The 17,167-nt window shown below is 40.8% G+C and overlaps 1 protein-coding gene across 2 annotated transcripts; it reads right to left on the minus strand.

Moving 5' to 3' along the window:
* Positions 1-6,246: 6,246 nt before the first annotated feature.
* lyplal1 (lysophospholipase like 1) lies at positions 6,247-16,727 on the minus strand. Of its 2 annotated transcripts, none has more exons than XM_027286047.1 (5): positions 16,440-16,727; positions 14,870-14,969; positions 13,867-14,036; positions 8,764-8,879; positions 6,247-7,214 (listed from the first exon to the last, which is right to left on the minus strand). In XM_027286047.1, exons 2-5 carry the CDS (start codon positions 14,926-14,928, stop codon positions 6,975-6,977), a joined length of 585 nt encoding a protein of 194 aa, XP_027141848.1. In that variant the 5' UTR covers positions 14,929-14,969; positions 16,440-16,727; the 3' UTR covers positions 6,247-6,974. The 2 variants fall into 2 exon arrangements, with proteins under 2 accessions (XP_027141848.1, XP_010743458.2); XM_010745156.3 differs by having other exon boundaries at positions 6,248-7,214; positions 16,537-16,726.
* Between the last annotated feature and the right edge of the window lie 440 nt (positions 16,728-17,167).

Below are 17,167 nucleotides of genomic sequence, written 5' to 3' on the forward strand. Positions count from 1 at the left end.
CAAACTGTACACAACAGCAAACCCAACACGTGGGCAGAAGTCCTGAAACCTTTCGTGACTAAAACCATAACGGACCTCATCAGCTGAAATTCTTCACAAAAAACACATCGGGATGCTTTCAGATCTGTCAACGAAAGCTTGTTTCACTCACCTTCCACAGAGGAAGGAGAAGACTAAGAGGAACCCTTTTTCTTTTTAGCTCCATCCATTCCCATCATTAAATCATAAAACGCCTGGATGGCTCTACAGCCCAGGGTCTGCTCAGCCAGTGAGGGGGAGGGACAGGAGTGAGGAAAGAAAGAGGAGTGAGGCGAGGGCTGAGGGATGAAGAGGAGGTTGCCAGTTCATCAGTGGGGGTGTCGGGTGGGAGGGTTGCTGCTGGCTGCTCAACAGTAGCATTCTTTCACACGTAGCTGGAAGTAATCAGTGACTGAGGCTAGAGCGAAACTCTGAGCTCCTTCTGTTTGCTTTGGCTGCACCTCCCTTCTCCTCCCCCCTGCCTCCACCTCTTCATGCAAAGGTTCCATTTGAGCCCACATCCTCCTGCCTCTGTATAACCCCCCTATCCATCCGTCCTCACCAATCCACTCCAAATGATCTCAACTCTGTTGCCTAATCAGAGTGCAAGTGATCCTCACGTTTCCATCCTCCCTGCAGGAGAGGACAGTCAACAGAGAGAACAAAAGGAGGTGAGAAGAAAGAAGAGAATGTACGGTTGTGGGGTAGGACACAGGACAGGAAGAAGGAAGAAAGAGCCCCCCCCTACACACACACACACACTGGAACACACCATTTTTCTCAGAACCTGTTGAGCACAGACAGAACTCATCAATCCGGAGTCAGGCACACACTGCAGGGATAAAACAGATGCTGTAGGTTAATGCTTCCTTGCTGATGTCGAGAACAGGATGTTGCATAAGTCTCAAATCTCAATTGAATTCAAATGGCCTCATTGGCACTATAAAAGCAGCTGCAGAGCTGCCAGAGCTTTTTGGACCTTCGGTTTATATGTTGGAATGAGGACAGCATGGATGTAGTAATAACTGTTTTATTGCAGCAAGAGACATTGTGTCCTTGTGCACTGCCACAGCCATGTTCACTTTTGATGCTTTGTATGAGCTTTCAAGTCCAACTCAGATCTCATGTCATCCCATTTTTTTCATTTGTTTCAATAATATAATGTCTTATTAATATTTTATTATTACTAAAAGAAAGAACAACAGGACTTTGGAGGAACATCAGAAAGGATTCCCTTTGTTGGCGCGCTGCTGTGGCACAGAGAAACAATCCAAACAAACAGTTGTTCACTAGTTTACAAGGACAGACCACATCCTGTTAGCAGCAGTATTAAACAAAATGGTACAAAGGTACAGAGATACAACTAAATTCTACTCCTAAAGAACACATTTAGGCTACAAAATACAAAAGTGCACAATCATATGCACGGTTTGACGGTTCAACCCCAAATTGCTCCTGAAGGCTGTGCCATCAGTGTGTGAATGTGTATGAATGGTTAGCTCTTCAAACTGATGAGCAGTTGGCACCTTGCATGGCAGCCAATGCCATCATTGTATGAATGTGTGTGAATGGATGAATGAGATATGTAGTGTAAAAGAGCTTTGAGTTCCTGTCTAAACGCTTTGGGTCTGCTCTGGGTTCAGCTTCCCTGCTCATTCATTCTCAAAGCTGTATGCTGTATATAGAAGCTGTCCACTCAGCCTCTGTGAACACGCTGCAGTAACAACTGGGACATAGATGGGGCACACATTGTTCTGCCATCTTCTCAGCAATTCTGAGAAATATTATACAATTCATGTCATATAAAATATAATTAATCACAAACAAAATGTGGTAAAATATAAATATCAACACATTTTTTTGACTTTCTTTTTGGAGTGTGGGGATGCATTCAGGAATTTTAAACTGGCTGCATCCCTGATGACTACTTTATACACAAATACAGTAATAATGAAATTATTTGATCTTTGTATCTCCATTACAGTTTATAGTTAGTTGATGATTTGCTGCTGCTGTGCATCTGTGTCTCTCTATCTCTCTCTATTTATCTGTCTATCCCCCCTCTCTCTCTCTATCTGCCCCTCTCTATCTTTAACTCAACCAGTCGTGGTGGATGACTGTCTACCAATAAGCTTGGGTCTCCCTGATGTTTCTGCCTGTTAAAACGTTTAAGGTTTAAGGTGTTTCCTCATGGTGGAACTGTTGGTCTCTGTAGATAACATTATAAAGAGTACGGTCTAGACCTGCTCTGTATGGAAAGTGTCCTGAGATAACTGAAGTTATGATATAGCACTATATAAATAAAATTGAATTGAATTAATTGAATATTGAACATTTGTAAAGAATTTCTTTATATGTGGCTTGAGACAAAAACAGCAGGCAGGCAGCACTATCACGAATACAAAAAATGTATAATCTAAATTAACCACTGCTCCTCTGTCCCAAGGCGTCCCCAAGGGTTTGGTGCTTGGTCCTCTGCTCTTCATCCTCTACATGCTTCCCCGTTGGCAACATCAATCATTTTCTACTACTAAGCTGACAACATCCAGCTCTACATCTCCACCAAATCCATCACCTCTGCCACTCACTTCACTCTCTGCCTCATGACATCAAATCCTGGATGCACATTAACTTCCTAAAACAAATCAGAACCTTCACTGGCTCCTTAAAATCCTTTTCCTCACAAACAAAACCCTTCATAACCACGCCCCCTCCTACCTCACACCTTTTATAAATTGCTTTTAAAGTTTAACCTAAGTCTTCTTTGTTTGTAGTGCATTGTTTTAAAGTGTTGAGCCTGTGAAGTGGATTTGAGTATCTGGAAAAGCAGTCTTAAACAAAATGGTGCTCAGGAGGTAGAGCAGGTCATCTTCTAATTAGATCGATAGTTCGACCCCTGGCTCCTCCAGTCTGCATGTCAAGGTGTGCTTGAGCAAGATACTGAACCCCAAATTCCTCCTGATGCTGCACCATTGGTGTATGAACACACAAACACACAAGGTTGTCTTTAAAAATGCAATTTAGCTCATTTATATTCAAGTTATCTCATGACACTTTCCATATAGAGTACGTCTAGACAGTACCCTCGTTATATACAGAGACTTAACAATTCCCAATTATAGTGATGTTCAGTATGTTTCTAAAAATCTTCATTTTTTATTCATTACTTTAGGAACAGTTTGTATTTGGGGGGCGGGGGTGCATACTTTCCCATTATAACAGATATAAAAGTGCATGGAAACGTTCCTTGTAAGGGTCATTGGTCATTTGTATGGCAGCTTATTGCTGCCACGATGACATGAATTTGTGGAACCTTTGTTAGAACAACATTCACTATATATGTTTTATTATAAACTTTTGATTTCACAAACCAACATAAATTCTTCTGTTCTTCTTCTTAAAATATGATTCCTAATACCAAACTTAAAAAAAAACAAAAAACGAAAAAGGTCCAGAGACACTGTAACCCAGCTTACAGCAGTCCGTTATGCTACAGCAGAAAAAGAAAACAGATCAGTTTCTTGTTATAACTATAACAAGATGTTTTTTTTAAGTTCTGCTATATTATGCAACCTATCACATTATACATGTCATACTACAGTATACTATTTATCTTGATGATGAGTAGAACAACTGGTGAAAAAATCATGTGACGGGGCCCCGTGTACAAAGGCTCAGTTCTTGCTGCGGACGCCCAGAGTTCAAATCTGACCTGTGGCTCTTTCCCGCATGTCATTCCCCATCTCTCTCCCCACATTCCTGTCACTCTTAAAGCTCTGTCAAATAAAGCTAAAAAGAGAAAAATCATGTGATAAACTGAATCTAGGGGTTTACGAGTGGAGGCAAAGGCACGTCTTACAACATCACCATAATCCAGAACAGACAATTATCTACTTCCTCCTGAACATGGGGAATTCACTCATGTTTCTGTACCAATATTCATTTTTTGTTACAGCTTGTTGATATGTGTCAGTGTGAAATTTAAACATAACTTTTTGATCCAACCAGATTCCAAGATACTTATAGTCTGTAATATGCAAAGGATTATATTTTATGGAACAGCATATATGGAGTTGTGAATAAATTTTGAATGCATCTTTGAGTACATCTTGCAATTTGTTAAAGGATTCGTGTTCAATCTCAGTGAAACAATACAGAACTGAAAAATCTGCATAAAGATAGGCATTGCTATGTTTGTTATAAGGAAAGAACAAGACAGGACCAAATATAGATCTTTGTGTAACGTCCTTTCACAGTGGTATGAATCGAGAGCAATTATTTGCCAAAATCATGCATTGCTGTCTATGAGGCAGTCATTAACAGGATTTATGATCAAAACCAATGTCACATAGTGTCTTTTGGAACACAGCATGACCCAACAGTGTTGAGTATTCTTGTTAAAATAGGAGAATGCAGCACAATATATCCCTTCCATTATATAAGAATCACAGCTCTACTGAACCATCTATTCCTTTAGGTCTAAGTAGCAATGACTTCATGAGCTTCTTTAATGATAAAATTATAACTATTAGAGACAAAATCCATCACCTCTTGCCCTCAACAGGCACTGATCTGCATTCTGATACAGCAAGTTTGGAAACAGCTGTAAAACCTGATGTGTATTTAGACTCTTTTTCTCCCATCGACCTTCATCAAATAACTTTAATCATTTCTGCAGCTAAGCCGTCAACCTGTCTCTTAGACCCCATCCCAACCAGGCTGCTCAAGGATGTTTTACCTCTAGTTAGTCATTCTTTATTGTTTATGATTAATCTGTCTTTATTATCAGGATATGTACCACAGTCCTTTAAGGTAGCTGTAATTAAACCTCTTCTTAAAAAGCCCACTCTAGACCCAGAGGTCTTAGCCAACTACAGACCGATATCAAACCTTCCCTTTCTGTCTAAGATACTTGAGAAAGCTGTAGCTAATCAGCTGTGTGACTTTCTCCATAACAATAGTCTATTTGAGGATTTTCAGTCAGGATTTAGAGTGCATCATAGCACAGAGACCGCATTAGTCAAAGTTACAAATGACCTCCTAATGGCATCAGACAAAGGACTCATCTCTGTACTTGTCCTGTTAGATCTTAGTGCTGCATTTGACACCATTGACCATCAAATTCTTTTACAGAGACTGGAACATCAAATTGGCATCAAAGGAACCGCCCTAAGCTGGTTTAAATCGTATTTGTTAGATCGATCTCAGTTTGTTCACGTCAATGATGAATCCTCCATGCAGACCAAAGTTTGTCATGGAGTCCCACAAGGTTCTGTACTTGGACCACTTCTATTCAGTTTATATATGCTTCCTTTAGGGAACATTATTAGGAATCACTCTATCAATTTTCATTGTTATGCTGACGACACCCAATTATATTTATCGATCAAGCCTGATGCAACCAATCAGTTAACTAAACTCCAAGCATGCCTTAAGGATATAAAAAGTTGGATGACCTACAATTTTTTGATGTTAAATTCAGACAAAACTGAAGTTCTTGTAATTGGACCCAAACACCTCAGAAACTCTCTTTCTAGAGACTTAGTTACTTTAGATGGGATCACCCTGGCCTCCAGCTCCACTGTAAAGAATCTTGGAGTTGTTTTTGATCAGGATTTGTCCTTTAACGTCCACATAAAACAAATTTCGAGGACTGCATTCTTCCACTTACGTAACATCGCTAAAATCAGACGCATTGTCTCTCAGGCGGATGCAGAAAAACTAGTCCACGCATTTGTTACTTCAAGGCTGGACTATTGTAACTCTTTGTTATCAGGCTGCTCCAATAAGTCTCTTAGAACTTTGCAGTTAATTCAGAATGCTGCTGCACGTGTTCTGACAGGAACCAAGATCAGAGATCACATCTCTCCCATTTTGGCTTCCTTGCATTGGCTACCTATTAAATCTAGAATAGAATTTAAAATTCTTCTCCTTACTTACAAAGCTCTTCATGGTCAGGCACCATCTTATCTAAAAGAGCTCATAATACCTTATTACCCCTCTAGAACACTGCGCTCTCAGGACGCTGGGTTCCTTGTGGTTCCTATAGTTTCCAAAAGTAGATTGGGAGCCAGAGCTTTCAGCTATCAGGCTCCTCTTCTGTGGAACAAACTACCTTTCTGGGTTCGGGAGGCAGACACGGTCAACACCTTTAAGAATAGACTTAAGACTTTCCTTTTTGATAAAGCTTATAGTTAGGGCTGGCTCAGGTCATCCCTTAGTCATGCTGCCATAGGATTAGACTGAGGGTGTCACTCCCTGTACAGATTGTAAAGCCCTCTGAGGCAAATGTACTTTGTGACTTTGGGCTATACAAATAAAATTGATTTGATTTGATTTGATAATTTACATTTGGGGAAATAAGTATTCAACATGTCAATATCTTTTTGGTTAAAATAATGAATACATATATCTATAAAATGGTTTGTGTGTGTCTCTACTACTCCAAACTGGGCATCTTGGTTCACCTGATTTTGTCAATGGACTACACAAAATTGCCTTCTCATTGGAACCATGAGGCCATGTAGTTCAGGAAAATGCAATATTAAAAAGGGCCATCTTATAATATTTCCCTTTATGTAGAAGATGGAGAAGTATCTACCTGACGTTCTAAGTATCTAGTTATAAAATAAACTGGTCAAAATTGATACTGCCATCAAACAGAAAACTGCGGAATCACGTATTGGACCTATGATTTCTAACATATTCATAATTTACCTTATATGGAAAAACATTTTGAAGGGTGTGCATACTGTAAGACTGACATGACACCATCATAACCATGACATAACACCTGTCTTAAACATGAAAAACTTTAGGAAAGTTTTTGTCATTGTGATTTTCATTTGACATTATCATTCAGTCATTTTAAACATAAGCTTAAAATGACAGAAATAATGTAACTTTGGCAATATTTAAGATGTCTGACATAATTCTGCCTGAAAAATAAGAATGAGTCAGAAGGAGGTGGTAGGGGGAAGCTTGTTGAGGATCCAACTTCTCAGCAGTTCCATCTCAGGCTGGGACAACTGGTGGTACAGGCCTGGGAAGGAGTGGAAGGTGGTGGTCATGCCAGTTTTCCTCAGCAGCACTGATGTCTCTTCTCCCCACTGATGCAGCACCAGGTTATCACTGGTTCCATGGCATTGAAACAAGTCAGGTAGGGAGAGTCCTGTTCTGAGCCGCTCCTCCACTGCCTTCAGCACACAGACAGAAGATAAAAAATGCATGCTGCAAACATATATCAACATAGTTTGAGCTTTTCATCTCATCAACACCATGCTTGCTCAGTATTAATACATAATTAATTATCTTATAAACTAATTATGTATTAGTTTGACTAGCATGGCGAGCTCAATGGCGAGATTGGAGTGCAACATGTTGGAGGTAAAGCAGGATGATTCCTCTAATATCGAATAAAATACAAAGCTGAACGCCATATACAAGATGCAAAAGCACTTAAAAAAATGGAAACTGCACTTGAGTTGGGCACCAAGCGCATCGCCTATCTTGAGTCCAAGACAGACGATTCGGAGATCCGGGGCAGGAGGAAGAACTTAGGTCTCTTTGGTATATGAGAAGGTGCAGAGGGTTAACAGACACTTTTGGATTTCATTAATGGCATGCTGACATGATGGCTGAGGCTGGATCCTGACAGATCATTCACATTAGAGTGGGTTCATCGTACACTAGTGTCGGGGAAGCTTAAAGGTACAATATGTAAGACTGAAAGCCAAGCTCGAATTCTAAACAGTGGAGTGAGTCGCCCCCACCCCTCCCCTAACGACGCTCACGAGAGAGCACTGGTCGAGATACATACGTGGTAAATCAGACTGAGGGAGATTGTTTCATAGCGGTTACGTCCAGCACATATAAACACAGAGAAAGGAGAAAGGCCTGGCTTAATTCGTGGCAGCGGCAGCTAGTAGTGGCACCCCCACTGACCTGCTGAGGCAGCTGCCGGTGTCTGAGGCAGCACCGGTGTCTGAGGCAGTTGCTGGTGTCTGAGGCAGCTGCCACCGAGCACGGCCGGTGTCTGAGGCAGCACGGCACACGCAGGCAGGTGTACGTGTGCACCGTTACCGACACACGTAAAGTCAGAGCTGACTACGTATATTCCTGTCATAGCAACAAGCTGCTGTTGCATATTCTACTACTGCACCATTGAGAGCATCCTGATGGACAACATCAATGTCTAGTACAGGCACAGCACCGAAGAAAACCACAAGGCTCTGCAAATAGTGGGTTATTCAGCTAACTTGCCTAAGAGACATCTACACTAGACACTGCAAGAATAAGGCTACATGAATCATTAGGGATCCCAGCCATGCGGATAACAGCCTTTTCTCAATGCTGCGATCAGGAAAAAGGTTTTGGATATCCCAGGCCAGTACTGAGAAGCTCAGGAGGAGATTCTACCCTGAGTCTACACAGATCCTAAATGAGGACACTGTCCAGAACTATTTATGGCTATTATTCTTTACAGCTAAGTCAGATTCAAAAGGCAGAGGTTAACTTCAGGTATTGGGAAACCTGAAGAGTTGGAAATTTGCTCAAAATTTGCTTAAAAAGAATATTAGTCGAGATGCCACAACTCTCACAACTACACAAAAAGACAACTGATCTAATATGCCTCTAGTTTCTGACTGTATCTGTCCACTGTTAAATACTGACAATGATTCTTTAAATGTATTCACAAGATACAATTGCTTTGATTTGACAAAAGTCTGTTGGTTGCAGATGTACCTGAAAAGCAACAGAGTCCTTGTTGAGAAAGCTGGACAGTGCAAAAACACCTGCTACATCAGGGTGGTATCGACACACCAGGTGGAGGGCCATGGCTCCGCCCATTGAGAATCCACCTTTGATTAGAGGGGGAAAAAGAGAAAAGATCAACTGAAATGTTCTCTCTATGTAATAAGTATTAGAACAATAATTATAAACAGTCACATCATAAATATATTCATATTCATACAAGTAACAGGAGCTTACTCAAGGCATTTTATGCAGTCAGAGGTGGAAAAAACTTCACTTAGAAAAACATTAAGATGGATAGGAGTCCTCAGTTCCACATCATCATCATTTTTCTTTGCCTTGGAATAAGCAACCGCTCATGAGTCTGTCCTTAATCTCACACATCTGGGTACATCTGGGCACACTGTGTACATCTGGGAAAGTGTGCAAGTACCCATCATCCTGTCAGAAAGTTGAGGAACGAGGGAGAGTGAAAAAATACGAGGCTGAAGCGATGAAGAGTGGAGGTGGAATTCATAAATCTGGCCCGACAAGACCAAAGTGCGTGTGTGTATATACTTGTATACTAATACTACAATTAAAGCAAGTTGATTCATTTAAATGAAAAGATTACTGCAGCTAACAGTAAAGACCAAATAAACACAAAGGGAGACAAATATTAGAGAATAGTGTATTATTAAACATGATGACATCATAGCAGGCCATGCCTCTGCTGATATATTATTGTTATTGTGTGATTATCAGTTGGGTCGGGTCGATATAAACATTTTCCAATTGGTTTGACCTTAGGCAAAGGACTGGACTGGACTATTTATATCAAATCATACCACTAGGTGTTGCTGGTGACTCAGCTGTCCTGTACAAACATAATGAGAACCATGAATGAGAGTAGAGTTAGAGGTTTTCCACAACATATTCCTACAAATGTTTCACAATAAAAGCCTTGGCTAGGAATGAAGGTTGAAACATTGACCTAGAGGACTTTGAATTTAAAATAGATGCAGGAATTATTGAGTTTGTGTTAATAGCTTAATGGAACAACTTGAACGGGGCAAACATGAGCTCAAAGCAAGACTTTGGACTTGTCTTGCTTGACAAAATTGTGTATCATTAATATTGTATGACAGGACCCCCCTCAAAGACAAGATGGTTTATCCTTATTCATAACGTAACTGTAACAACTGCTAGCTCCTTTGCTAAGCAAACAGATATGATAAGCATGAATGACATCACTGTTCTAGTTTCTAGAGTTATACTGAAGTGAAAATGATTATTAACTTAAAAAATACAAAAATATTTTACAAACTAGTTAGAAACTCACTGTGAAGACAATTCTAACTTTGCACCAATGTCTGCTAATCTGCTAATGCTACCTGTGCTACAGACAGAGCTGAGAGGTTTGTAGTGACCGCACACTGAGTGCTGCTTCTTGTCTCTTTTTTATCTAAATAAAACCATTTTCAGTTCTTACACTGGACCAGACCAGAAAAACCAGAAACTGACCCAACCCTAATCATCAGCTAAAGTTAGCGGTAGCTGGCAGTAGCAAGCTGACTGGCAGTAGCAGAGTGTAGTGAATGGGCTGGATGATTGGTTTGACCACGTCCTGAATGTAGGATGGGCCTGATGGGCATGGTAGGAAAGTACCCGTACTGTAATGTAGGAGAACAGTGTGAGTGATGGGCGGGGGCACATACGAGCACACCAGCCAGGAGGAAGTTGCAATAGCCAGGCACAAGATAGTTTAGTCAAATATGTTAGTACGTTGGAAAAGGTCGGTCATGTTAGTATATATTAAACTATCATCTTGGGCAGCAATGAGCCCAGGGTGCAGCAATGGTACTCATGCATAATGGAAGACAGTGGAAGGAGTGGTGAATATGTGAATATGTGGCCAATGGCAAACTTATAACCAGTCTACATCCAGTGAGTAAGACTAGGCACGGTATACCAAGCCTCTGGAACCAGAACCAGAGCAGCATCCTGGGTGAGGAACAGACGTATATTCCTGATGTTGTGAAGAATAATTCTGCAGGAGTGGATTGCAGCAGCAATGTTGACAGCAAAGGTAACTGATCATCCACTGTTACATCACAATTCCTTGCAGACCAAGCTGCAGAGTTTTTAACTGTGATGGAGAGATCACGGGTAGAAGAGCCTTCCCTGAAAGGAAGTGCAGCTCACTCTTGTCAAGACTGAACTTTAGGTGGTGTGCAGACTAGGGCATGGCTATGTCGGCAGTGTAATCGATTATGGAAATACGTTGATTTGTCTAACGTGCGTTGAGCTGTCGCAATGAAGTGCTGCACCTGGTCAAAGCCTGGGTTCCCCTGCAGCTGCAGTTAAAAAATATTGCAAATGATTATCAACAAGTGTGGAGGTATTTTAGATGAAACAACATGGCTCATCGGCATGAAATATTGGAATATTAATGTGTCAAGTTTTTGATATTTATTTTAGGTGAATTCATTGTTTTTATTAATCAACTAAGACAAAAGCAATGTTTAAAATAACCCAAACATTTGCTGATTACTTACTTAGTTGATTAATTAAAACAAACAAACATTTGATTTCTCGACTGCAGAGATCTGCTAAGAGATGTTAGCCAGACACCAGAGATACAATTAGTCAAGTGTCATGTTGTCAAGTGTGACGTTGTAGGAAAAGCTTTGCGAGTGAATAATAAAGCCAAGGGCACCATGAACCCAACCTGCCTGCCTTGAAAACAGACTGATAGAGATGAAGATGGTCTCATTCAAATGTCTGTGTTGCTGTCATAAATAAATAATAAACACTTTGGATCACTGATAAACTGCCACAGTGCAGATTCTCTGCCTGTACCGCAAGACAACTCCACAGCCATCTTGCTGAGATTCAAGCATGTAACAGTACTAATAAAGTCAAAATGTCTGCCTTCATTTTGGCTGTTGGGTTTGGGTAAACAAATTGTCTTTATAAATATTGAAAGCATAAACCTAGTTACTACTACACTACTGTGTAGTGGAAGAACTTTGAGTTTATTAGTACTATTACATAAATCTTATTACTTGCTTGAAATTAAGTTTATTAGTTAATTTATATTAAAGTTATATATTGTATAATATATATGTATTATATATATTTGTAATTCAAATGGATGGAAATTTTTGAAGTGCACAAGTCCTGCATTTTGGCCAAATAGTTTTTTGAGTGTATGTGATAACGTTTATCATCTGACTGCTTTTATTTTTTGACAATTTTTTTTTTTTTTGTGATCGGAGTTCCCCGATCTTAACAATTAACTGGGTGATTACAATGTCATGATATTTCATATAAAAATATTTGGATAGATACTGAGACAATAAAAAAAGTATCTACATGTGTGTACTGTGGGTTTGTTTCCCTGTAAAATGTCCTGCTCAGGACTTGTCTTGATCATGATTAAACAATGTTTTCTCATCAGCTGATATTATCAGACTTTTCTCAAATCTCTCAAATATCGACATATGTCTGGCTCTGGTCTACAATCTAAAAAATATAACGTATCAAAATATTACTATTACCAATGTGAAATAGGAGAATCATTTGAAAAAGTTGTCAACATGGAGCACAGCCTTTGACTTGACAGGTCTGCAGTGTGTGTAAGAGGTTTCCCCTCCTCTGCACACTGAAACACACAAACACAGCCGCCTGCAGCCGGCCTCCCCCAAATCCTTTTCCATGGAAACTTCTGGCGCTTGTCAGTGTGTGAGTTGGGGAAGTGGACTCTGGGTACACGGGGCTGCATTTCTCCAGCACTGCTGAGTGACTCCACTGAGTATTTATAGTTAATGACAAAATGTTATGATTTAGTAAGATAATATTTCAGCAGTTTCCCAAGAGCATGTGTTTTTTCACTTACTTTCTCTGGAGCCTTTTAGCCCCCCCACACCACACACACAACCGTTCATATACAGTTATACATTTCAGGTTAACCCTTTTCCCACTGCTCTCAGCGGCTTCCCCTTTCATGTGCAGTCATTCTTCCCTGCCATTAAAACACTCAATGTCCTACCATATGTTTCCTGTGGGAATTCTTACCTGGCCTTAGCCATAATGTTTATGGTTCTTGATCCATGTGGTTTTATTTCATTGTTAATATCTGAACTTGATATGACTATTTGAGGCAAAAACAATTTCAGGACCTGAGAATCCCCTCTCAAAACCCTTTTTATTCTCTGCTGGCAGCATATGAAAGGACACGCTAACATGATGAGATGCATTTTACATCATGACAGAAGGAGTTTGGAACAGTCAGACTATGTGTGACTGAAAAAAAATAAAGAAGAAAAAGAATCTGAATATAAATCAGTTTTTTCTAATCAGATTTTAAATTTTGAAAGGTCATTATAAAAGCAACATTGTGTAACTTTTCTACCATAATTCCCACCACATATGCCTGCTTCTGCACTATGTAACGTTGTGCTCCAGGTACAAGAAGTACATAAAACTTTACCCCACACAGCACCAACTATTTCACTGATTTTGGAGAAAATGGATCATATTTTATGGAGAAAATGTTTTCTGGTTTTCCCTCCGACTCTCCACCTCAACTTTCTGTGATTTACAGAGTTTCCTGATAGACAGTGAAGTAAACTGGTGACAACTGTAGCTGCTGTTAGCTAATGTTAGCTCAGTTTGTTCACTGTCCTGCCTGGACTGTTAGCTCAGAGAACTGGGGGAGTGTTAGTGTTTGTAACACAGGCGTTTTAGACCACCGGGAAGAAGAGATTTTTAGACCCAGGGCGTGGGAGGGAATGCTGACAGGGACCAGAGCTGGTGTCATACTAGAATTTCATAGCAAATAAAAGGCTGAAGGACAGACACTGAGCTGGGCTTCTTAATCATAAGCAATGTAATCAGAACAAATACACCCGTACAACTGTTCATATTTACCACAGTGAGATTATGCTGGAGACAACAAATCACAAAAATACTAATTTCTATGGAGTGTTGCTTTAAACCTTTGTGACACGTAGTGTGCAGGCGTTGGCTTGTACCTCAGTGATGTGTGTATAATATAACTTTGGAATGTTCAGATATTAACCAGACATTAAGTCTAAATCAGATGCATACCAATTACCATCCGGTGTTTGGGGATCCCGGTGTTGACCTCGTCCTGAATGATGGACCCTAAGGTGCTGCACATGGTGTCTATGGATTCTAGGTGCTCTGGGCAGTCCCGTGAGATCTTGTAACGGTCAAACCAGACAGTAGACAGAGCCCCTCGCATGGGTGTGTATGGCCTGATGACACCAAGATGAGGATCAATGGTCAGCTACATGGCAAACCTATTAATCCATTAAGTGTGCAACGTGGCATACTTCCATCTATACCAGGAGTGTCCAGACTTTTTTTAAGGAGGGCCCGGGGACCAATACTAACATTTTAAAAATTAAAAAAATGAACAATAAAAGTTACAAACAAATGCACTGTTCTGTAATAATTTGTCACAATTATAATTTTTTTAAAAATGGCAATGTCACCAAATCTAAGCCAACCAGGTGTGAACAAATCTTAAAACCAATTCTGCCTTTCTTTACATCTAAAGTCAGATAACACAGAACAAATTGTATGGAATGAGTTAAACTTGCATGAAGCTGATACAAATCTTAACCTCATGTTCAATGTAGAGGACCATAACACCAGCAGTTATGTCCTTAGAGGTTAATGTTTAGCACATTCAAATGCTTCGTTATGTCAACCAAAAAAGCCAAATCTGCCAGCCATACAGTATCTGACAATCCTAGCAGGCCATAAACAATATATTCTAAAAACATCTCCAAACCTGACTGTGGGCCGTGATTGGCCCCCGGGCCAGACTTTGGACATGCTTGATCTACACAAATGGGTGATTCGTTTACAGTGAACATTTGACACTAAAAGTGTTCCTGGTTCTCGGAATTCATTATTTACGTAAATAGTCTAGCTGAGTAAATGAACAAGTATCTCAACCTGTTGGTGATTGTTAAAAAACATATTGCCACATTATCATTATGAATGCATTTGGTTCAGGGAACAAAACACACAAAAACACATTATCAATACATGATATCTGATTTAGTCAAATGTGACCTACCTCGCTGGAGCTGAGGGGTAAATAACTCTGATGTGGTCGAAGGACAGATCTGACACCATAACATCTTGAACCCAGGATCTCAGTCCCTGCCCAGTGTCACCTATACATTAAATCAAATAATCAGAGTTAGACCACAGACAGCAGGAATTCATTATGCATGGTGATTATGTTAGATGAATCCCGGATGAGGACAATGTGTCAGCTTTAGGTATTTTTATACAGTGCATTAATGTCTGTTATGAACAAGGTCTGTTCTCAGCTGTCTAACAGCCTGCTCATGCTGTGGACTACTACCACTTTGTTTCCTGTTTCCTCTACATACCATAGTTTTCGCCGCTCAGTATACAGTGTATCTAGTCTATTTTAAGAGGCTACCATATATAAATAAATAATAAAATATATAAAATGCGAGCAGTGATACCATTAACAGATTTGCTTTTTCCACTACTTTGGCCTTAGTTGCCCACGTCATCTTACTGCTTTGAAATAGATTTCATGCTCCTCACTGCATATTGTACACTCTGGTCAGAAGATCTTCAGTTGCTATGCACGAGATGCTGCAGCACTGGTATAATGTTATTCTATTATACAACTGACCTGCACTGCACGTGTAGTCTTCACTGCCTTCACCACTGAAAAAGCTGGTTTGTACCTGGTTAACTCATGAAAAGGAGAGAGCTGAAGCCAGGTGTTTTCGCTGTAACAAGAGCTAAATATCTGCTGGTCTAATAGAGTGTTTGTCTGAACATGGAGAAGCTGCTCTGCACATTTAGCTTAGATGACAGTTCATTTGAATACAGAAACTCCAAACTAAACTATGCACAGAAAGTGTTTGCTAGATTATTTCTTTGTTGTAACAATACATTTCTTATACCATTGGAAAGCCTGATGATTTCCTTTTTAAATGGTGCCACTTTGTAAGGAACATGCATTTGTGGGTTGCACACATGGACAGTTGGCCAAATCTTCTGGACAAACAGCTTTTCTTTACTGTTGACTCTTGTTTGGTGGATTGGATGATTCAAGTCTGAAGAAACAATTTAACTTTTTATTCATTTATCAAACAGTAGCCTCAGGAGTGTGGGGAAGAATCAGCCTGTTTCACTCAGCTCTCCCATGTGCCTGTTGTCATCTTCACGGTCTACATTTCTAATTATGTTTTTATTCTGCCATTTTGCCATGTCCACTCGCTTTGTATCTGTGTGTGCTGTGTGTCAGCGCTGTGCACACTGACCTAACAGGAACACCTCAAAGGAAGAAGTGCTCCTAGTCACCAAGCAGTGAGGATGTCCACGCTCAGTCTGTGTTCAGCGCAGCTATCCCACACACAATAACACATGGCGGGGAAACGAACACACGGAGAGGACAGAGCACCTGAGCCAGCGCCGGTCCTGGCCACATTTGCGCCCTGGGCGAACCCCCCCCCCCCCCGAGGCGAACATTTTCTCGTGCGCCCTGACGGCCGCCCGTGCGCCCCTGGATGCGGCGTCCGACGCCCCCCTCTGCCTTGTCAACACCCCGCTCCCGGGGCGCCCGCTCCGCTAACTTAATGAGCGGATTCGAAAATTACCGAGGTTTTTTTGCTTTTTCGGGCGTTCGTGCGCCCCCCACGGAGAATGCGCCCTGGGCGGCCGCCCACATTGCCCATAGCTAGGACCGGCCCTGACCTGAGCCGTGCAGGAAGATGATCGAGGCGGTGTGTTTGCCAGCTGGAGACGAGGCACAAGTCTGAAGCTTCCTGACGGCAGCCATGACAGCTAGACGGAAATCTCGCGAGAGGTTTCGGCCAGCAGAAGTGACTCTCGCGAGACGCATCACAAAGCCTGGGCTGGAATCCTGAAGTTATGAAGACACACCGTGTGTCATTCACACATTTCAGCTACATACACTGTGCAGGTTGTATACAGGTGTGTGTGTGTGTGTGTGTGTGTGTGTGTGTGTGTGTGTGTGATACAACACCACTCTCCTTTTCACAGTAGTTGTTACAAAAATGTATTTCAAAACATGCACCAAGTATATTGTGTTGCTTTATATCAAATAAACAGATGATTGAACACAATATATGAAGGTGTGCACATGCGCTGTAAATGTTCTGTCATCCTGAATCTTACATAATGTAACATCCAAGTAGATGAATGATGACTGATGGACACTTGGGGTCATAACATCTAAACAAAATATTATTTTGGGCACTTGGGCGACATGTACCTCACTGCTGCTCTTATGTGGTTAAATAGAGCATGTTTTCCAGTACTGTGTCATACACTATGTGGTTATCTCATGGAATGTCTGGATCTA

This window comes from Larimichthys crocea, chromosome XIII (genome assembly GCF_000972845.2).
Source record: "Larimichthys crocea isolate SSNF chromosome XIII, L_crocea_2.0, whole genome shotgun sequence".
Classification (NCBI taxonomy): domain Eukaryota; kingdom Metazoa; phylum Chordata; class Actinopteri; family Sciaenidae; genus Larimichthys; species Larimichthys crocea.